At 38.6% G+C, this 22,377-nt stretch overlaps 1 protein-coding gene across 1 annotated transcript in view; it reads right to left on the reverse strand.

Annotated features, from left to right (window-relative positions):
- LOC127650535 (exostosin-1c-like) overlaps positions 1–22,377 on the reverse strand; it is a 63,964-nt gene that overhangs the window by 33,217 nt on the left and 8,370 nt on the right. Inside the window, 3 exon segments of the mRNA XM_052135999.1 lie at positions 19,346–20,203; positions 20,205–20,593; positions 21,507–21,547. Coding sequence (XP_051991959.1) covers positions 19,346–20,203; positions 20,205–20,281 — 935 coding nt within the window. The 5' untranslated portion in view covers positions 20,282–20,593; positions 21,507–21,547.

The raw sequence follows: 22,377 nt of genomic DNA on the forward strand, positions 1-22,377 counted from the left end.
CATCATTCTGATTACGGCAGTCATTTTGTCACCCTCACCATGGCAAAGACATGGAGAAACGCATATGATGCTGCTTTCAAGTTGAAGGCGATTGATCTGGCTGTTGGAAAGGAAATAGAGCTGCTGCACGGGAGCTTGGTCTTAATGAGTCGATGATAAGACGTTGGAAACAGCAGCGTGAGGAATTGACTAAAGACAACTAAAGCTGAGGCTATTCAACTCCGAAACCGAAGGAGATGACTTCAGTGGTTTCAGTGCACAGGAGGAGGAAGATAGTGACCAATGACTTTCTTGGTAGGCTACTGTTTACTGCAAATGTTTTATTACAAGCCGTGTGTGGCAGCGGGGGCGTGGTCAAGCGCCCGTCCGGGAGAGAAAAGCTGTAAGGGCGCTTACACCTGCGCTAAATTATGTCTAACACCGGTGTCTAATTTCAAGTGCCCTGCTTCACGTGTCCTTCTTGGGAAAACTGTCACACGGGCACCAGTGTGACAGTTTTCAGCAGGGCACTTGACGTTCCAGGTAAGTCTTTTAATGGCCACAGCAATGTTTACAATCAATTTTATAAAGTTTCTCAATTCTTCTATGTGCCAACACTAGACTACCGTGTGTCACTCTCTCAGCTCTGCGGCTGCTGCGTTTTTATGCCGCTCTCCCCATGCTTACTGAAATTAGACACTGGTGTTAGACATAATTTAGCTCAGGCGTAAGCGCCCTTACCGCTTTTCTCTCCGGACGGCAGCTTGACAACGCCCCGCTGCCACACCGTGTTTCGTTAAAGCCTATTTATTTTTGTTACAAGCCGTGTTTCGTTAAAGCCTGAGTAAAGTTCATTTGTTTCAATGTACCGGTAGGCACCTGCGGCTTATAGACAGATGCGGCTTATTTATGTTCAAAATAATATTTTATTTAAAAATCAGTGGGTGCGGCTTATATTCAGGTGCGCTCAATAGTCCGGAAATTACGGTAGTATTCTCATTCTGTTAGTCCAGTATGATCATGAGGGATCAAAACTTGATGTATTCCATTCACAAGTGAGCATCATTTATAATGCCTAAACCCAGCCAAAAATATGAGTGACTGTGTATTTGTAACAGCTGACAGATGGAAGCGAAGCCTGCTAGTGGCAATTAACCTTCTCATTATCATTATCACTATGGTTACAAACCTATTTCTTCTAATACTTCTGCATCTGTCCAACTCTGATACGTTCTTGCCACAGTATGTCTCAAACACAAACACACACTCAATGTACAAACACACACTGAAAGTGTAATGGCTGTAGTTCAGCTCCGTCACTTGCTGTTTGTGATGTTGATCCACTGCTCTCATCCTCCGCTTGTCCTCACTTTGTCTTTCATTGAAGCGTATAAGAAAGATGTTCTATTGCAAGAAAGAAGTAGAATTGTGTTCCTTCTTTAATACACCCACACTTCCATAGCAAGCTTCCTTTAAACAAACATGCTCAACCCGTAGTAGTTGAGGTAACAATTACAGATAGAGTTAATCAGATCTGGATATCAGTGAATTTAACTCTCCTGCTGGGCTTCTCTTTTCCATCAAATCACAATCGGAGTACATTCCTCTCTCATCACACACAGGGTCTGTTCCAAAACTTAGTGAGCTGCCTCACTGTCTCCAACTTACATAGGTTGCTGTCTTCTATGGCAGCATCCTTTCTGAAATTATGCTTCATAAGCGAGCAATTTGGAATAATCTACATTGATGGTAGCTCCACACATCATTCAAATAGCTCTCCTCACATGCAGCGCACAGGGCACACAACTGGCAACTGATTTCGGTAAAGGTGAAGCGAGGGAAATGACGCAATCCTCTAAAGAGCAACAATACGCACAGAACACACACATTTTGGGTAAAATAGTTGGTTTTGTATCATATTAAACTGTTATTTATCGATAATTTTCAGGACTGAATGGATTATAAGTATATTTATAATCTAAATTTCTCTCGCTTCATCCGCCATCTTGGATTTATTTTTATGCCGAGCTCATCACGGTGCATTCTGGGATCGCCTATCCGGGGAAGGATACATCCGATGCTGCCTTAGAATTTGGCTCAAACTATAAAAATCTTTATAGGCAGCATAATTAAGATACCTACCTTTTGAAACAGCCTTTGCATCAGGATTGCTAATGCTTTCTGAAAATGCTGCCTCCGGAGGATGTTCACTAGGTTTTGGAACAGACCCACAGTTTTGGATGAGGTCACTCCATAGCTCTTAAAGGGATTGATCCCAGCAACAGTCATGTTCCATCAAAGAAAGAAAGTCAAAGGGGTTTGAAATGACATGAGGGTGAGTAAATGATGACAGAAGTTTAATTTTTGGGTGAACTATTCCTTTAAGATGCTGTCAGCTTATCGGAATGCTCTTTTCTGGCTAAGTCTGTATTTTGTCCATATGATTGTCAATTGCCAACCTGCTGCAAGCATACCCATCTTTTTTCTTCCTTATGTTTCCTTCCAGAGACAGCCTGGCAATGGTTTCTGTCCATATGGACACAGACATACACACACACACACACACACACACACACACACACAAACAATGAGACAAATGTCAACATGACATCACAACACTGCTAATCTCAACATCAAACGTGTTGAGTCAGTGAGTTCAGAAGATGCTGACGACACATACAACAACACATGCAACAATAAACCACAAATGACTTATGCTATTTTTCTGTTGAGAAAACACTAACCACAGTTTATTAATGTCAACAAATGCTATTTGATACAATTCTGGGGAAGCTTAAAGGAATATTCCAGGTTCAATACAAGTTAAGCTCAGTTGACAGCATTTGAGGCATAATGTTGAGTACCACAAAAATGTATTTACACTTGTCCCTCCTTGTCTTAAAAAAAAAAAAAAGAAGAGCAAAAATCAAGTGAGGCACTTACAATGGAAGTGAATGAGGCCAATTTTTGGGGGGGGTTTAAATGTAGAAATTGGACCATATAATTTTATAACAGGACTTAAATTAATTCTTCTGTTAAAACTCATGTTTATTTGAACTGTAAAGTTGTTTAAATTGTCATTTTTAGTCATTTTAGGGTTTTAGGGTTTGTTGACATTACATCGCTATTTGCTATAACTTTACAGAGAAAAGGTTAATAAGTGATTTTATCACACTAAAATCATGTTAACATGCATATTTGAATGTGTTGTGACTATACTTTTGAAAAAGTGAGTATTTTAATGTTAAAAAATTGGCCTCCGTTCACTTCCATTGTAAGTGCCTATATGTATATACTGTAACCTCAATCTTTGCTTTTGTATGTGTGTTATAAGTGTGTGTGTGTGTGTGTGTGTGTGTGTGCGTGAGAGAGAGAGAGAGAGAGATAGAGAGAGAGAGGGAGAGCAGGCAAGGAGTTACTAAAAGCTCACTGGGGCACATGAGTGTTAGCTGGCTGTTTGTTGACACATAATTGAAGTTGCAGATGAGTGACTTGCTATCTGAGAAATGAAAAATTAGCTACAACATCAGAGAAATAAAAGAGTGAGTCAGAATTACATGAGCAGAGGGAAAGACAGGTGGCGAGAGAGAGAGAGAGAGAGAGAGAGAGAGAGAGAGAGAGGTATACATTTGCATCAATTTCTCTCTCTTGATTACAATTATCCCATAATATTCACAAAAACACTAGGATCTATTTAACATCTGCCTGCCATATGGGTGTAGTTCATTTTACGGTTCATAAAAAACGTATTCCACATAGTAATACATTGCAGCATAATGCTATACAGTTTGACAACTGTGTTTCCACTATGAAGGAAAAACTGTCATACTGTAACCACAATTTTTGCTTTTTTCAAATAAAGGAGGAACAAGTCAAACATTATATTTTTATTTTTTTAGAAATCAACTTTGTTACAAATGCTGTTAATTGAGTTTAACTTGAATTGATCCTGCAATATTTATAATGCAACATAATTAAATCATGTGACAACAATGTAGCATACGACTGTTTAAAACACACTGGCAGAGATTGCACAGGTATACTACCATACTACTTTGACTATTATGGCAGAAATATTCAAAGTAGTATGCCATTCCAAACTCAGCCTTATCGTTGCAAAATGCATAGTGTTCTACATACCATTTATGCAGTACGCTATTGCATTTTGATTATTTTTTATTTTTTTTTGGCTATTACTCTTTACAAGCTTGAGCATCTTTACTACTCTCCATACTTTCTGTTTCATGATTTGGCTTGGTATCCAATTTTAAGCTTAGTAACACTGGCACTGGTGTTTGTGGAAATCAATGCACCCATGTTTACAGGACTGACAGCCAATCAATAAACTTGATTGTTGATTGATGGGCCATTCCCAATACTAGTCAATTAAAAAGAGTTTGCTAGGACATTGGCAAACAGTCCAAAAGTGGAGTAAGAGAAGGTCAGCGTTGGGTCTATTTGCATGTAGCATTTTGAAATGTCACCCTTCATTCAGGCAGTAAACACAGCTCTTGTTTTTGCTTCTGCCGCCTGTTGCAAGAGCCTAGTTGTGTTCTATTCTAATGGAAAATTCAGGGTTGATATATTCAGCTGTCAGACGGCCAATTCCCCTGGACAGCATTGAACTATTCATGCATGTACATCTCAAAATAATGTACGTATCGATCAAAGGAAGTCCAGATTGTTGGACGTGCCATTAGATATATTGCGTGTAAGCATGGTTTTGAATTAAAAACATTGCTATATTCATACTATATTTAAGAGCAGAGGAGGAAAGTTGTTTAGTTAATCTTTTCAGTCAACAGACAGTTTGTCAGGGAATAACGTTGCATGCTGATGCCACCTTGGCTTCCGATGCATCTTTTGAAAGCAATTACGGTCAAACAGACAGTGCTGGAAAGGAGTGCACTAAAGTGCCTCTTTGTCAAACTAGATCAATGCATTACTCTAAAGTAAGAACACATTATTGCTCTGTTTCGAAAACCTTGTGAGATGCCTACAGAGTCAGAATTATAGTATTAATATAAAGTAAAGTAAACAATAAAATTGACGACTTAATTTTCCAGTTCCATGATGTTTAGGACACCTATGTTGGCAGTGAGAGAGCTCACTAGGCTGGAACAGAGCTTACTTGAAAGGCCACTGTCAGTACATACTGCAGTAAATGGAACTACAGTTCCCTTTCATTCTGATGGATCTGAGTAAAAGTGAACAGGATGGCAGGCAAACAGATCAGCAGGTGGGTGGGCTAGGATGCCCATAAGTGAAAAACAACTGGCATGGTGCCAGGCATTCACAGCTTGGCACTGTCAATCACCACAACTAACACAGAAACTGACTTCCTCAGTGTTTTCTGTGTGCATGATGCATCATTAAACACATTAATTCATGCTCTCCTGTCCTATTCTAGATGCCCGATTTCAGTGCTATGTGTCAGACTGTCTTGTTAAGTGGAATGTCCAATTAATTGAGACCAGACTGACGCAGGAATCTTTTTGTGCATTAGCTGTGAATTGGTTGACACAGGCGGATAAACCGAGAGTTGCACACTCCACTTCAATAGCCTTCAATTACTCCAAGAAGGAGTGCAGGAGAGCAAAAGCAGTAATGCACTTCACTGAAAAATTACCCATCAGCAGAGCTTGTTTATGAGTATGAGAGCTTGTTTGGAATACCGTGAAGTTGATTTGAAGTGCAAATGGAAATGTCACTAGCAACAACCGTGCTGTTGGGTTAGCCACTCAAATGAGAAAAACAATATCCATCCATCCATCCATCCAAAAATGCTTGTTAAGGTGGGTCTGTGTGTGCAAATAGTAAAGAAGCAATAAAAAAGCATGTGCACTTATTCACCTTGGTAGTGGCAGTTCATTATAAAGAGCTAGAGTTAAAGATTCAGGGTGACTTAGCATGCAGTAACCACGGCCATCCTTGTACCGTGCCCCAGCAAGATGCAATTTGCCAAGTTTCCGGTGACAAGCAATTTTGCGAACAGTGTGACATGACGCAATCAGAAGATATTTGATTTTAAAGTTAAAATTGGAGTTTTGTGGCTTTTCATTTTGTCTATAAAGAGCTTATTCACGCTACCACCATCTTTGATTTATAATATGAATGGCAACAAGGCTGTGAGGGATAGACTTACCATCTCAATGGCACAAACGGTATAAAGCTGTATAAAGCTCCTAGATCACATCTGAATTTCCACAACTCATGTTGTCTGGAGGTTTTTGTATACTGAATGTTCTTGGACAGATATGTTATCAAAATTTTGTCCACAGAATGATCCAAAAACACTTTAAACTGCAGTACAGCCCATTGAAGAGACTGTAGGTCTATCCCTCACAGCCTCGTTGTCATTCCCATTAAAAATCAAAGATGGCGCTAGTGTGAATAAGGTCTAGAGCTTTAAAGCCATCTTTAACCTTGTACGACCCTGCGTTCTTCCACGTGGACATTGTGTTTTGTCTTTCGATGCACCAAGCCTTAGTTCCAAGGCAATACAGAAAATCAGCAAACATGAATAACCAACACTCCTGGAAACATAATACAAATTTGATAACATTTTTGACTATTTATAGCTTGGTATTATTTACAATTTTGGGTCTCAGGAGGATATTCTTGCCCATATGAATAAAGTGTGTGTGTGTGTGGGGGAGGTTTTCAAGTTCCACCAAAGCAAAATCTACGCTTATCTTTAAATCTACATCTGCTTTACAGCTTTTTATAGGCTTTCAGCTAATTTAAAAAGTAAAACAATTATAAACCACACAAAAATGCAAAAGGTAACATACAAAAACTTTTGGCCAAAGAACACATTTAAATATTTCAGTATAATTCTGTCATCGTAACATACAGTAGTTGACCTTTTCCTTGAGGTATTCTTAGTGTGGTTTGATTATGTTTGTTTGTTTACGCAAGAGAACAGAAATATGAAAAATTACTTTGAATGACAAAGATTCTTTTTTTGAACTAGTTGTTTGAAACCAACATACAAAACCTCTGCTGGAGAAAACAATTTCGCAAATATGCGCAATTGAACTCATGACTCCAAATCTTATTTTTACTAAGATATATATTTTGTGACAAGGTCCCCATATGACAACTAGCCCTGGGGTTTCCCATACATTTAACAAGTACAGTCTTTCTTTTCCAGGAAAATACACCTAAAATACTGATGACTCATCTTGCACTATACAGATTTTTGTCCAATCAAATGTGATGTAACTAAAGTCTATTGGCTATTTAAAAAAAAGTGAACAAGCCTTCGATATGCCCCACCCAAACATCCTGATATATGCCAACTTAGGAAAGAACACTGCACTCAAAGCTATTTAATGGAGCTTTTAATGTACTATTATGTACAGTGGAATGAGATTTGTAGAGTTCGGACTAATGAGATTTTACTTTGGGCGTTGCTACTGAATGCTTCACCACAGAAACAGAAACAAAACAAAAATCCTGTTGCTTGTCATGGTTAGGACAAAAACAGAGAACTTGTATCGCTTGTCACTTTCTCACATTGGAACATGCCACAAGCATTATCTCCATGCAACGTTAACTGCAGTGTTGTGAAATAACATGGCATTAGAATGGCAATGCAAGAGAATTTGTACTTCAGCTGGTGCCCAAATTCTCCCTCAGGATTGTATGCTTATGTATTTGTGTGCATGGGGTTATCTGATCTATAGATTCACTGGCATCCTCAGGGCCACTGTGGTGGAGATAAATGAATATAGATCCCATGTATCGACAGCAGAGAGAGGGTGCCAGGCTTCCAATACAAACCTGGGATATATTGTGTGCATTCCAGGAACAGCTCTGGCTTTGTGACCCTGGCCTTGCGAGCAGTGATACGGGCAATGTGGGAAGATGCTATAGAGGAGATGAGCTTAATGCAGTTACTGGAGTGGAGACAACTCACTCACTGCACCTGATCACATTACTGCAGAGAGAAAGAGAACTATAGAGAGAGAGGAGGGAAAAAGGTTTTTGAACAGGGTGAGAAGGAAACAGAGATACAGTACTGAAACAATGGGAGAGAGGAAATGGACTTGTATGATGCAGTTTGAGGCAATCAGAGATATTTTGAAAGAGTGGAGAGAAAGAAAGAGTGACAACCAAACAGTCCAGCAGGGTTTATGCAGGTTTCAAGAAGCACATTTTAAGACTTTATAAGACATTTTAAAGACCACTTAGGTATAAATGTTACAAATTGTCAGAAATATGTAATTTCAAAACATTGCTCTGTTTGTTTGAGTGCTTCAACATTACCACAAAAAAAAAAAAAAAAAAAAAATATATATATATATATATATATATATATATATATATATACACAAATAAAGAAGCAAAAATCATGGTTAGAGTAACGCACTTACAATGGAAGTGAATGGGGCCAGTCCATTCCAACATTAAATATACAATGTCTGAAAAACCACACGACAAATATTACATGATTTTAGTAGATAAAGTAATGGATTTGCCGGAGTAACAGCGTTTACCAGATTAGCAGGTTTAGAGGTGTTATTCGTCATGACAAGGACAGTTGTAATATTGAATGTAACTTCACACAGGTAAGGTTTGGAAGTGATTAAAAAACACTAAAATTATGTTAACAATGTTTATGTCTTGTGACTATACTTTTGAAACTTGTTTATGGACTTACAGTCACCATTCACTTCCATTGTACTTTAAGTGACTTACTTTAACCATGATTTTGTTCCTTTTGTTGTTTTTTAAATAAACTAGGGATGAGATGAAAGTACTTTTCGTTGAGGTAATCAACATTATGCCACAAATGTTGTTAATTGAGCTTAACTTGTCTTGAACCCAGAACATTCATTATAAGCTAATGGTATTTTTCACCCAAGAATGAAATTTCACTTTACAACTTCTGTGGAAAACAAAAGGAGATGTTTGGTCAAATGTTAGCCTCAGTCACCATTCACTTTCATTACATATTTTTCCATACAATTAAAGTGAATGGTGACTGAGGAATATGATGGTGATGGTGAAAGAGAGTTTGGATGCAAGGGAGAGAGGCTCTGATTTCTGCATTCCCAACTGTAGGCGTGTGCCTGGCACTGCCGCCAATGTAGCCTGGGGAGGGGATGATGGGATAGAGACAGCTGAGGAAGGGGGAACTGCCAGATCACTGGGCTAAGCAGGGACACACTGAAAAAAGACAGGGCGTGTAGTGGTGGTCCCAAAATATCAAAACTTCCACTTATGCAGGATGTGTGTCAGAAGCCGATCTGTACAGAATGCTGCTCGGTCAGTTACAGGGCAAGAAGGGGATGGTGGGCAGTGAACAATGAGAGTTTAGTTATGAGGAGAGAAAACAAGGGGAAGACAATAGAGATTGCAGTGGATCAACGTTTATGGAAATTATGCAAACAACAGCATGCAGTGGGAGAGGGAATTATGTGTTTGTAATGGGGTATGAACCAGAGAGTTAGAACACAAAGACTGTTCAAGCCACACGTGTGCACGGTGTTAGTTTTGCGTTCATGCTTGCAAGATATTGTTTCAACAAAACCTGGCTATAGATTAGGGTAGGGTAGATTAGCTTGTTGATAATTAAAAAAATTTAAATAAAAATTTATTTAACAATATGCTCAATATAGTTGCACATCACACATCTAACCGCTTATTATTGCTTAATTAATAAGGGGAACAAAGTGATTCTAGCAAAAAAGGTCTGCACAGAATCAATGCCTTAAACTCCCACAGATTTCCTTAATTTAAATGGACATCATTCACAATATTTTACTTATCCAATGCCCCTTGTGTGTTTGTGAAATAATTTTGGCTAATTTGCCAATGCTTTGAGTGTAGTTTTCTACACATTCATATCTAAAGAAGCATTCTGTCATCATTTATTCCAATTCCAAACCTTAAAGACTTACATAGAACACAAAATGAGATGTTTTACAGTATTTTACTGCCTCTTTTTCCATATAATAAAAAGTGAAAAGTGACTGACACTAACATTTTGCCTAATATCTCATTTTTGTTCCATGAAACAGAAAAAGTAATAAAGGTTTGGAACATGAGGGTGAGTAAACACGTTTTTTGGGTTAACTATTCCTTTAACTCAAACATTTATTGAAATATTTAAAATAAAATATTATAATATGTGTTTTTTAGGCTTGGGATCAATGCCTTTTCACACAATGATAATTAGAACATTTTCCAGATGATTACCAATTTATATTTGCATTTTTTCCAGATATAAATAAGGGTAATCGTTGCACTATAGTCTTTGTCTCTTCATGCATATTTCTCAGCACAACTTTGGTAAAGTGTGAGCATCAGGGTAACTTAAAGGGGGTTGAGTGTAACTTCCATAGTTTTCCATTAAATTAGATTCAAATCACTATAAAAAGATAAATTAAAAGATATTAGTCTAGCCATGATATATTGTGTGTATATATCGTTCATATAGCCTGCACAATGAATTTTCAGTTTCAAGTATTTTGTGGTTTGACAGCTTGAATGAAACCTATTCAAGGATAAATAGAGAAATTGCATAATAAACGTCGCCATTTCTAATTGTTCAGTTTGCGCAGTTCCACAAGTTTCATACAGTAACCTGCAAACTCATCATCGTCAGTTTGTTCATTCTTGAAGATGTACAAAATACTTTGTAACTCTTTGTGTGTATAGTGACTAGATTTACAACTTTGGATTGCCACCTGCACTGCATCGATGCGTCCTTCAGTATTGAGTACTGTAAATGTTATATCACCCCATTGTGGTCTCCCAAAGTTACAACGCCAGACTACATTTCACAGAAGGCCAACTGACAGTGAATTGGAAAGCACACAAATTAGGCTTCTAATTCAGATGTCAGCTAATGTTAATATTTTGATGCCTCAAAAACGTATCGTGAACAATATTTGTAGCAATCAATGATCAATGTCTCAACATTGTATGCCATTCCTAATATTTTTCTAAAATATTATACTCATATTATACAATACAATATAATTAAAGTGAATCTCTAAAACTGCCAAAAATAATTTATTAGCAACAATTTTGTCTTTACTTGAAATACTTTGTTTAACAAAAGGCAGTACAAATTATATATATATATATATATATATATATATATATATATATATATTTTAAAATACATTTTTTTCTATTTAAAGTTGCCAGAACTTTTTGATATGCCACAAAATCTAAAGCAAAACTCACCAAAAAAGGTGATTTCCTCATTTCATTACCTATTGATGTTTTTTATATATATAAAATACTGATTTCCTCTCACAATGAGCACAGAAAAAGTGAAAACACCACAGGAATTCTGCAGTTATAAACATTTCCATACTTGTATGTAGTACATTCTTACAGGTAGAATGATGTTTATTTATATTTATATGAAGCAATATGGTACATTCCCTAGGTCTCTTCATGAATACAGACATAAAAAAAAAGATCTGGTATATATGGATATAGACCACTGTTTCCATGGATACACTGCGCACTTGGCGTCTAGACCTTGCACAGATACTTAATCATTAAACTGTTGTGATAGTGCTGCCATCTGACTGTGGCAGGTGAGCAAAGAGGCAGCGGGGGGCAAGTGTGAGGCGAGAACGCTGCCAATGAGGCCTTTGTCAAGTAAAAGTTCAACAAAATCTCAAATGATTAATTTATGAAGCTGAATACATTGCACATTTGCCTGGCTGACAGGCTTATCTAGGGCAGCATCACAGCACCTGTGTTTAACACTATAAGACTGTCTGTGCAATGACAGTTTATACAGCCAAAATTTACTGTGCTTTATAGTAAGCAGAGACCAGAGGGAGTTGGCTGGGTGTAACTTTAGCTGTGTTCCTCTGGCCTGGGCTCAGGTGTATCTCCGTAATGATGGCCAGCTGTGTTTCTATATCCTTCATATGATCATTACACTTACAGGTTGACCTAGGCTTGGTGAGGGAAGTAATAACACTGCACTAAAAAATCCAACCCATTAAAGTTTAATTGTTGCCTTAATTATTTATGTAAAATCAAAGTAGTGCCAAAGTTTCAACCTGATATGTTAATTGCACTTTTTAACCAGCTCATTTAGACTTGCCCCCACGTAATAAGACTTATTAATCTTACTTAACAAATATTAATCTAAATGGTCAAAATAACAAATGTAGAAGCCCATTATGTTAAAAATGGGCCACACATATAGTATCATATGTTCCATAATTAATGCAACACTATTGGTTTCTCTTTCAGCTCTGATTCTAAATCAGCGCCATATAGTCTGGGTAATGAAATCTAGACTCATTATATTGTTAATGCCCAAATAATACAATCTAACATAGCTGAAGGTGGTATTTTAAAGCAGCACAACCAAGAGTTATTGTACACTGGAAAAAAAACAACAAACAGGATCAGAATTCTTACATTATATGAACATTGTTTTGGGAGATTGGGCCATTTAGAGTGGCTCCAAAAGGTATTTTTTTCTCACCCACTCCTATCATATAACTTCAGAAGATATGGATTTAACCATCTGAGTCATCGGGAGTACTTTTATGAGGCCCTTATGTGGATTTTGGTGCTTCAAAATGTTGGCACCCATTCACTTGCATTTTATGGACCTACAGAGCTGAGATATTCCTCTAAAAATTAAAGAAAACACACATCTGTGATGTCATGAGGGTGAGTAAATGATGAGAGCACTTTTCATTTTGGGTGAACTAACCCTTTAAGTGGATGTATAAAGTTTGTTCCCCTCAAGTACACCAGGTGTCCTAGCAGAGTCACTACAGGTGTAGTTTATCACATTAAATATGGACAACCAAATATGCCACAATACTCTAATAAATCTAATAAACATCCTTAAAAATAGTAAAATGTTTTGTTTGTTGTGTATGTGCTATATTTATTTAAATGGCACTTGCTTTGATAATTTGCTATATAATGAAAGGACATTTTAAAAGTTTGGCTTTAGTGTCTCACTATTTGAGGTCACTGTATTTACATTACATCAGTACAAAAAAAAAAAAAAAACTGATGAAGGCCATGTATTTGTTATAAGAAAAGGCATGCTTGCTCTTCAATTCTCAAGTAACCTAATGTTTTTTTTTTATCCAAATACAAGTCATGTATTTGTGAAAAATCAATAGAAACTGCATTCCATTGGGGAGCTACATAATCCCAACTCTCAAAGGTAGTCTATTTATCTTCAGTGCGATTGTAGAAACATGTTTTTGGTGTGTTCAGGAACAGAGGTAAACCAAGGGAAATCAGTGGAATTCATGCCTTAAATAACAGGAAGTGTAGAAACCGGGTTAAGTGGGCGCAAGACGTGTGGTTATGTCAGACTCCTGGATTTCTTGGCTCATGCACCCTAAAAAGCTTTCAGCTCCAGCAAAGGCAGACAATAACAGACGTGATGCATATGGATTCTCTCATATATACCTCTGCAGTGTGCAGAGAGCAGGATAAAATAACGATTAGAGCTCTTTAAATGATAAATTACTATTCTGACACATACACACTATTTGACATGAAGGGTGTTTGACCTTGAGGGCTGGAACTTCGCGCCTATCCGGGTGGAAACTGATTGGTGAACTGATCTGTGGTAGAAAAGAAATCATTCAATCATTTGTTTAATGGGTGCTGAAAATTTAGTTTTTGCAGTAGAGGTCCACAGCATACATACATGCTATTTGAAGACTTAAACCTATAATTCTAATGGGGTGATTCACATGAAACCTGTCAATAAACTTTCCTGATCCATTTTTTCTCCATTTTCTTACCAGGTGTCGTGAGAACAACCCAATATTTATTTTACTATTTATACAAAGAAATGTATGAGACTGGTTTATGCCTCATATGGTGGCAATGAGTCTTTTAGGAAGCAGCATTCTGTGGTCCTTATGAATGAGTCTGTTGAATTGCACGTGTACAGTTAATGCAGCTTTTCGACCACATACCAGGTTTTAAAAATGATGTATATATAGAAGGCAGACTCTCTCTTATACTTCGATAAACTTTAGCTGTCTGCATTCACCTGGATCACCATCTGTCACCTCTGTGACAGCTTGATTGTTGATATGTGCTTGTCTAACGCTGCCTACTGGGTGCAGAATTTGATTCCTGTTTGACAGCTCTCAATGTCCTACTTGAACACAAAACATTCTGCTGGAAAACTTGAGCAACTTGGAAAAAGTTGTCATTATAAAACTATAAATAATTTTAATTACCTTCTGTTAAACATACTTTAGAATAAAAAATCTAAAAACTAAACAAACTAAACAAAACAAGGTAAGACGTTATAACCTTTTACAGTGGTTTAAGAGATTAACTGTAACTATGCAGTGCATCCGGAAAGTATTCACAGCGCTTCACTTTTTCCCTCGATCCTGACTAGTCTCCCAGTTCCTGCCGCTGAAAAACATCCCCACAGCATGATGCTGCCACCACCATGCTTCACTGTAGGGATGGTATTGGCCAGGTGATTAGCGGTGCCTGGTTTCCTCCAGACATGATGCTTGCCATTCAAGCCAAAGGTTTCATCAGACCAGAGAATTTTGTTTCTCATGGTCTGAGAGTCCTTCAGGTGCCTTTTGGCAAACTCCAGGTGGGCTGTCATGTGCCTTTTACTGAGGAATGGCTTCCATCTGGCCACTTTACCATACTGGCCTGATTGGTGGAGTGCTGCAGAGATGGTTGTTCTTCTGGAAGTTTCTCCTCTCTCCACAGAGAAATGCTAGAGCTCGGTCAGAGTGACCATCAGGTTCTTGATCACCTCCCTGACTAAGGCCCTTCTCCCCCGATCGCTCAGTTTAGCCGGGCGGCCAGCTCAGAAGAGTCCCGGTGGTTCCAAACTTCTTCCATTTACGGATGATGGAGGCCACTGTGCTCATTGGGACCTTAAATGCTGCAGAAATGTTTCTGTACCCTTCCCCAGATCTGTGCCTCGATTCAATCCTGTCTCAGGGGTCTTCAGACAATTCCTTGGACTTCATGGCTTGGTTTGTGCTCTGACATACAATTTTAACTGTGGGACCTTATATAGACAGGTGTGTGCCTTTCCAAATCATGTCCAATCAACTGAATTTACCACAGGTGGACTCCTATCAAGTTGTAGAAACATCTCAAGAATGATCAGTTGAAACAGGATGTACTGAGCTAAATTTTGAGTGTCATGGCAAAGGCTGTGAATACTTGTATACATGTGATTTTTTTCCTTTTTATTTTTAATAAATTTGCAAAGATTTCAAACAAACGTCTTTCACATTGTCATTATGGGGTATTGTTTGTAGAATTTTGAGGAAAATAATGAATTTAATCAATTTTGGAATAAGGCTGTAACATAACAAAATGTGGAAAAAGTGAAGCTCTGTGAATAATTTCTGGATGCACTGTATATTATATTATTATAATGTTAGATTCACTGCAAAAATGTCCATTCTGGCATCATTTACTAATGCTCATGTTGTTCTAAATCCGCATGACTTTCTTTCTTCCATGGAAAACAAAAGGAAAAGCGAAATGCTAACCTCAGTCACCATGCACTTTAATTGTATGGAAAAACAATGCAATTAATGTGAATTGTGACCGAGGCTAACATGCTGCCTAACATCTCCTTTTGAGTTTGAAACAACATGAGTGAGTAAATGATGACAACATTTTTATTTTTGGGTGAACTACCCCTTTAGTAGTCAAAGGCAATTGAGTCACTGGTGAAAGAGGTTCTATCAAGTTCTAGGATTAGCCTAAATAGGATCTTCAGAAATGGAGGGCATGCCCTTTATCCTAAAACCCTCTTAATGTGTTTATACTGGTTATGAATTGAGATTATTAAGTGCTCTGATAAGCGTGTGCAGGTTTGTGTCCGAGGTGTCTGTGCACGCTGGATTGGTTGAAAATGTGTGTCCATGCATGAAGAGCAAATTTGAATGCTTCAGTCTGTGCGCTGATAAGTATGTGTGTGTTTGTGTAAAGGACTTGGCCTGGATAAATGGGAAGGGAAAAGAGGGACAAGGGATTGGGTGTGAGGTATGGGAGTGGGGGCAGGATTTTCTTGGAGTGAGAATGTGAGAACTTGGAGGAAAGATTAAGCACAAAAGACAAGTGAGGAAGATGGAAAGCTCTCTCTGTCTCTTTCTTTATTTGTTCTAAATAAACCCAGTTAGTGCTGGCTTGTGCACGAGTTACACAAACCACACTCTCTCTAGGGGTACAATTTCACATCCCTGTAATTACAATGGGGTGTAGCATTTCTTATTGGGCCCTGCCAACAATGGTACACAAACACACGCACATACACAAGGTCACAGAACGAGAGAGCCCAACATTAAGGTCCTTAATAAGCACATTTTGTGATCATTTCCATTTGCTTCGAAGGTGATAATTCAGTAAAGATGGTATATGTAGGCCTTGAGCAAATGTTTTCATATCATTGTGTTTTATTTGTAATGGAAGATTATAAAAAGGCAGTGTGCAGTTTTTTAAGCACAGAGTTCTTTATTAAACTTCTATTCTCCTTGAGATCCTAGAATAATCACTTCTTCCATTCAAATGTCTTGCACATGGTAAAAATGTATTCATGGAGACCTTGTTAGCTCAAGAAAGGAAACCCATTTAACTATTACACCCTTAGGATGTAAGGGTCTCACACACACACACACACACACACACAAACATGCACACATGTTTAAATAGCTATCTAAATGGGGACATACCTAGACCTCAATTGTTTTGAGGTCCAAGAAATTCACTTTATATAAAGCTAATTACTGTAGACTAACCCTAGCCCTAAAAGAAAACGTTTGGCATGTTTTAAATAATAATAATAAAAAAACAACATTTAATTTATGCATTGAATAGTTTTCCAAATGAGGATGTCCCCAAGGTGAGGTTTTGTCATATTTAGAACACTTCCGAGGACCAATTTGTTTCCAAATTATAGCCAAGAATCTACACACTCACATGCATTCTAATGCCTTCTCAGAAGTCTATGGTGGTATTGAAGAGAGTATAATCGACATTGCTGTATAATCCCGTCTCTCTGTGTGTGTCCCAAAACTGTTCCGAAACAGCTTGCCCTATTTTTCTTCCCACAAGTTCTCTCACTCTTTCTCATTTACATTCTCAGTACAATGCATCCCCCCAAACCCCTTTTATTTTTTAAAAAGAACCCTGAAAAGTGAATGAATGTAGGCCATTTGGTTGCAGCAAGTTTTTCCAATTCATTTCTGAAGCACCTCTCTCTCTCTCCCTCTCACTCTCTCTCTCCACCCTGGGCTAGAGTTCAGTAGGGTGCTCTGTGTGGCTTCAGGTTAATCTGCAGAAGCAGCAGATGCTGGTGAATATTAACCCGAGAAAACCTCCTAAGAGCCATTTCCGAGTTTGGCACCTCAGATTTCCTAATGGTACCACAGCAGAGAGAGCGACCCAGTTCCTGTGGCACTGCTCATCTTCAAATTTTCCCTCCAGTGTGTAACATTCTGGGTCCAATCCCCTTGAAGACTCCACAGCAGTTACAATCATCCCTGCCAGTGGAATCTAGGTCTAAATTAAACCCTTTTTTCCTGCCTAGACCTCCATGGCGCAAGCCGTCATTTTCATTCCAATAAAAAAAAAAAATGTTTTTCTTCCTCAAATGAACCATGGACCACCTAATACCCCTCTTGCTACAAGTACAGCAAATTTCTTCCTACGTGGGAGAGCCCCCCAAACCCATCGTGTGGAATAAATGAACTCATTCATCCAGTACTGAGAGGAACTCTGTCCCCACCACAAACCAAAAGCAAACAAGACCGAAGAACCGTTCAACGGTTCGAGACCGTATCTTCGGTTTCTGCTTGGACGTGCCTGCTCCTTTAAGACCCACAGTAGATTTGATACACATTCTCTGTGGTAGTTCTGCAGCCCTGTATTAGTTCTCCTCCCTTCCTTTCCCACATGTCTCCCATATCTCTCCACCCAGACCTGTTTTGATCCTTTGAGTCATGCGTGCATTACAAAACTATTTAAAAATCTACAGAAAATGTTAGAACCATGTTTGTGACCCACAGAACAGCTGTGCTGAAAAGCTTGAGAGTGAGACTGGAGTGTAATGTTCACTATGCAGGCATTTTTATGTGAATGTTTGCATTAACTTAAGTTACATTACAGAACAATAAAATAAATAAAGTATTTTGTGCTTTAACTAACATGATCCCATTAAAATATACACAACAGGCCACATTCATAAACACAAGACAAAATGTATGTAAATTGATGCATTGAATTGCATTGAACTGAATGTCAAGTTTACATAGAAATTAATTCTATTTGTGTAGCATTAATGATGCCCAATAAGGTGCAACAGTGCCCATCCACTTTTCAGCCTTCTTGGTTCCGGAAGTATTTTCCCATACATTTTTCCATAGGGATTTCATAAAGTCTATCAAAAAAAGAGTTTTAAGCCATGAAACAAACTAATCAGCTCCAAAGTGAATCACAACATTACAGACTTTGATTTGAAGTAAAACTTTGTGTACTGCTTTAATGAGAGAATAAACTACAATCCCATGAAGTATAGTGAATGGTGTAATATAATTAAAGTCAATGGAAAACATAAAAATATTGCTTTTAAGTTTTTGATTTTAAGTACAGAATCAATACATATAAAGTATTTTGCCAGGTTACATAAATGTACAAATATATATGTAGTTTAAGAGTGAAGAGAAAACGACTTGTTTGCATCATTCGAAGTAGGTCTTGGGAGCAGGCAGTTGCATCAGAGCTCTTTTGTAGAATTTTTTTTGCTGCAATTCTCTGATTAGATTCCCTCTCAGGATCATGGATATTGTAGTTCTTCACCATGAATTCTACTAATAAACATGAATTAAAAAAAATTCAATGCTGAAATAAATAAAGTGAAAATAATGCAAACTGATGGTGTCAGTAGAAGCAGATCATTAATGAACCTCAAAGCTCATGGTAGGTCAGTCTTTAAAGTTTTACAAGTTATCATTATTAATCAATTACCTTATGGAAAAAATGCATGGGATTTTTTCTTCCGGAACCGATTGTTGCACTCTACCAATGTAGGGAACCACTCTAAATCCCCAATTCAGATTTTACACTTCCTTAACAACAGCACATTTGATACATTTCCCCTGTTATTCACACTTTACACTTCGTCATGTATTACGTAAGTAATCTACACCGTGCATTAACGGACGGCATCCTGTATTTACCACACAGCAACCTGAGTTCATAGCCCAAGGTGTCCCTGACAAACCCCATTCAGTCAGCTCTATTCACTGAAACTGATATCATAATGATCATAATTCCTCTTCAAAACCTCATGCTACTAGGTACAGAAACTCCCCACTGGCTCATTTAAGAGACTTACCTCTCATACTCCTGGTTGTCATGGTCGCAGCGTGCATCCTTGTGTTTCTCCCAGTCCTTGCCGTGACGACATGTTGTTAGGGAAACAATGTCCTTGCCATTGTGGATATGATGTAAAGCGTTGCGAGTGTCTGAGCCAATGCCCGTTAAGTAACGTTTACCTTTAAACATCAACAGGTATTTCTGGCGTGGAGGGACAGTGTTGCGAATTAACCAACCCCTCTTGCCACCTTTTTGTGGATGTTCTTTAGAGAACAATGGTATGGAAACATCAAAGCCTGGTCGGAAGTGTTCTGTGTTCAGGCTCGCTTTGGCCAGAATGGCCTGACCTACATTGAAGCCCAAGTCCTCAGTGTAGTTGGGCCAGGTTCCGGAATAAAGGTTGAAGATAACGTGGTTACGTCCATCGTTCCAGAGGGGATAACCTTGAATGCGTTCATCCACGTTGGGAACAAACTGTGTGGACAGCTGGTCCCTGTCCAATGTGTCAATGCCCAACACAAAGAGACATGCCTCACGTGGGTCTGACGTGTAATAGCGCGATTCTGCAACAGAGGTGAGAATCTTATGATAACTCTTTGACACCCGGTCACCATTCTCTGGTGGATAGACGTACACCCGAAAGCCCTCTCGACCTTGACACCGGGTAAAGTCAAAGCAGGTGTCCATCCTGCAGCGACTGTCCTTGTAGATTCCGGTCCATGCCTGCCGCCGCTGCCTGGGTGAATCACCGGGTCCCCCACCATTCTGAAGCTCAGCCTGGTCAGCAAAGCCTAGGAGCAGGGCCCGATCCAACCAGTCAGGCCAGGGCTGCACCACCTCCCCTCTTGTGGGTGATGAGACCCAGTAGCCATTCCTGTAAGCCGCCCCAGAAATAGAGCAGCAGCCAGCAGCACGTGCACAGGCCCAATAGCACGTACTTCTTGCGCGCCTGCATGAGGCCGTCTCTCTCACCCTCTGTGCTCCAGGGCTGTGCCGGGAGCCTCAGCAGGGTGGAGATGTGGTGGACAGCAGGGGCCGAAGCTCCAGCATAGTCTCAATATCCACTTGTCCATCAGCAAAAAAGAGAATTCAAAACACACACTTTCTCTCCATCAAGCTCCTTCTTACTCTGCTCACAGCATATTCTGCCCATGCAACAGAAGTGTGTGCACGCTCCGCTGTTGTCCACTGGAAGTGGTGCAGTACAATTTCTCCTCTCGTAGTAGTCCTGCTCTCTGCATGGCTCAGTGAATCCCTCAGTACTCCCCTACCAAAGACATCAACAACACACTTCAGTACACAGACTTCTGTTCATTTATTTCAGCACACTCTCATTCCGTCCTTACTTGACACCCACTGCATACAAACTCATCCACACATTAGTGAGATGTAGCAAGAAATGCACCATGGATGGCAGTGCATTACAGTGTGAAAGGCTATTTTCAACCCTGTCACAAATAATGCATCTTTTTTAATGCAGTGCACTGTATTATACTGCCATACAATAAATTGTGTGCAGTGCAAAAGTGACGCCAAAAATGATTTGAATCCACTTAAAGGAATATTCCAGGTTTAATGAGAGTTAAGATCAATCAACAGCATCACTCAAATCAACAGCATCACTTATTTCTTCTGTTAAAACTCCGTAAATCATTGTTTTTTACTGTCATTTTAGGGTTTTAGGTTAATTGGCTTTACGTCGTCATGGCAACAAAGATGTCAAATGTAATATTATTTTACACAGAAAATGTTAGTAACCAATGTCATCACACTACATAAGGTAGACATGCATATTGTTTACATCTTGTGGCAATACTTTCAAAACACTGAGTATTTTAATGTTTGCAGATTGTGAGTGCTACAATGTAACCAGATTTCTGCTTCTTTTTATTTCTTTAAATTTTTTTAAGAAAAGGATGGACAAGTCAAAATTAATTATTGTGGTAATCAACATCATGCCACAAATGCTGTTAACTCAACTTGTACTGAACCCAAAAACTTAGTGGAACATGGCCATAAACATTACTTTTGGACCAGGGACCATATGAAACACCCTCCTAATTCTTTAATCGTATCTTATTTGTTTAGTATGCAAATTCAGTGAGAAAACTTGAACTTGACATATCTTAACTTAAAGGAATAGATCACCCAAAATGGAAATGATGTCATCATTTACTCACCAATCATCATGTTGTTCTAAATCTGTGTGGGTTTCTTTCCTCTGTGGAACACAAAAGGAGATGTTAGGCAGAATGCTAGTCCCGGTCACCAAACACTTTTGTATGGAAAGAAGATACAATGGTGAGTAAAGCTAACATACAGTGCATACTGAAACATCTCCTTTTGTGTTCCACAGACAAAAGCAAGTTACTCGAGTCTGGAATGACATGAGTATGGTTGAATAAATTATAACAGAATTTTCATTTTGGGGAGAGCTGTGCCATTAAGTATCCCGATAAAAAAAAATTGTAACACGGCCCCTGTTGAAAAGTTGATAAATTGCAATAATGCCTAAAAATGTTAGATCTGAGAAAAGTTCTAGCATTGTTTGTTTGATGCTTTTTATTTAAATGCTATGAAATTCAATAATTTTTAAGTGTGGCTTTCATATCCAAAACGTTTTGGGTCCATTCTTTATCTTTGAATATAAATGGGCAGTTAAAAAAAGGCAGAAGGTAAACACATACATCAGTGAGGGCATTTTTGCACAATATCAAAGTCCTACTCAAATGTTTTATCGTGTGTCTCATTGCATGCCCAACCCTGGTGGTGTGCACAAAAGACTTTGTGTGCATCAGTATGAGGTCATGCTTGATTTGAAATTGGTGCATTTATTCTAGTGGACTGAGTCGGTTCTGCTATTTTCACACACACACTGGTGCAGTGTTTAGAGTGAACATGCTAAACATGAGCTGGGAAGAGATAGCATCTGCCCTCTGCAAGCTCCAGTTAAACTGGTGAGAGGAAGTGTAGATGAAGGGGTTGAAAAAATAAGGCAGTTTTTGGAAACTTAAATCGACAGTGGGAGGAGGGAACATAAACTAACTATTT

This window comes from Xyrauchen texanus, chromosome 10, assembly GCF_025860055.1.
Source record: "Xyrauchen texanus isolate HMW12.3.18 chromosome 10, RBS_HiC_50CHRs, whole genome shotgun sequence".
Lineage (NCBI taxonomy): Eukaryota > Metazoa > Chordata > Actinopteri > Cypriniformes > Catostomidae > Xyrauchen > Xyrauchen texanus.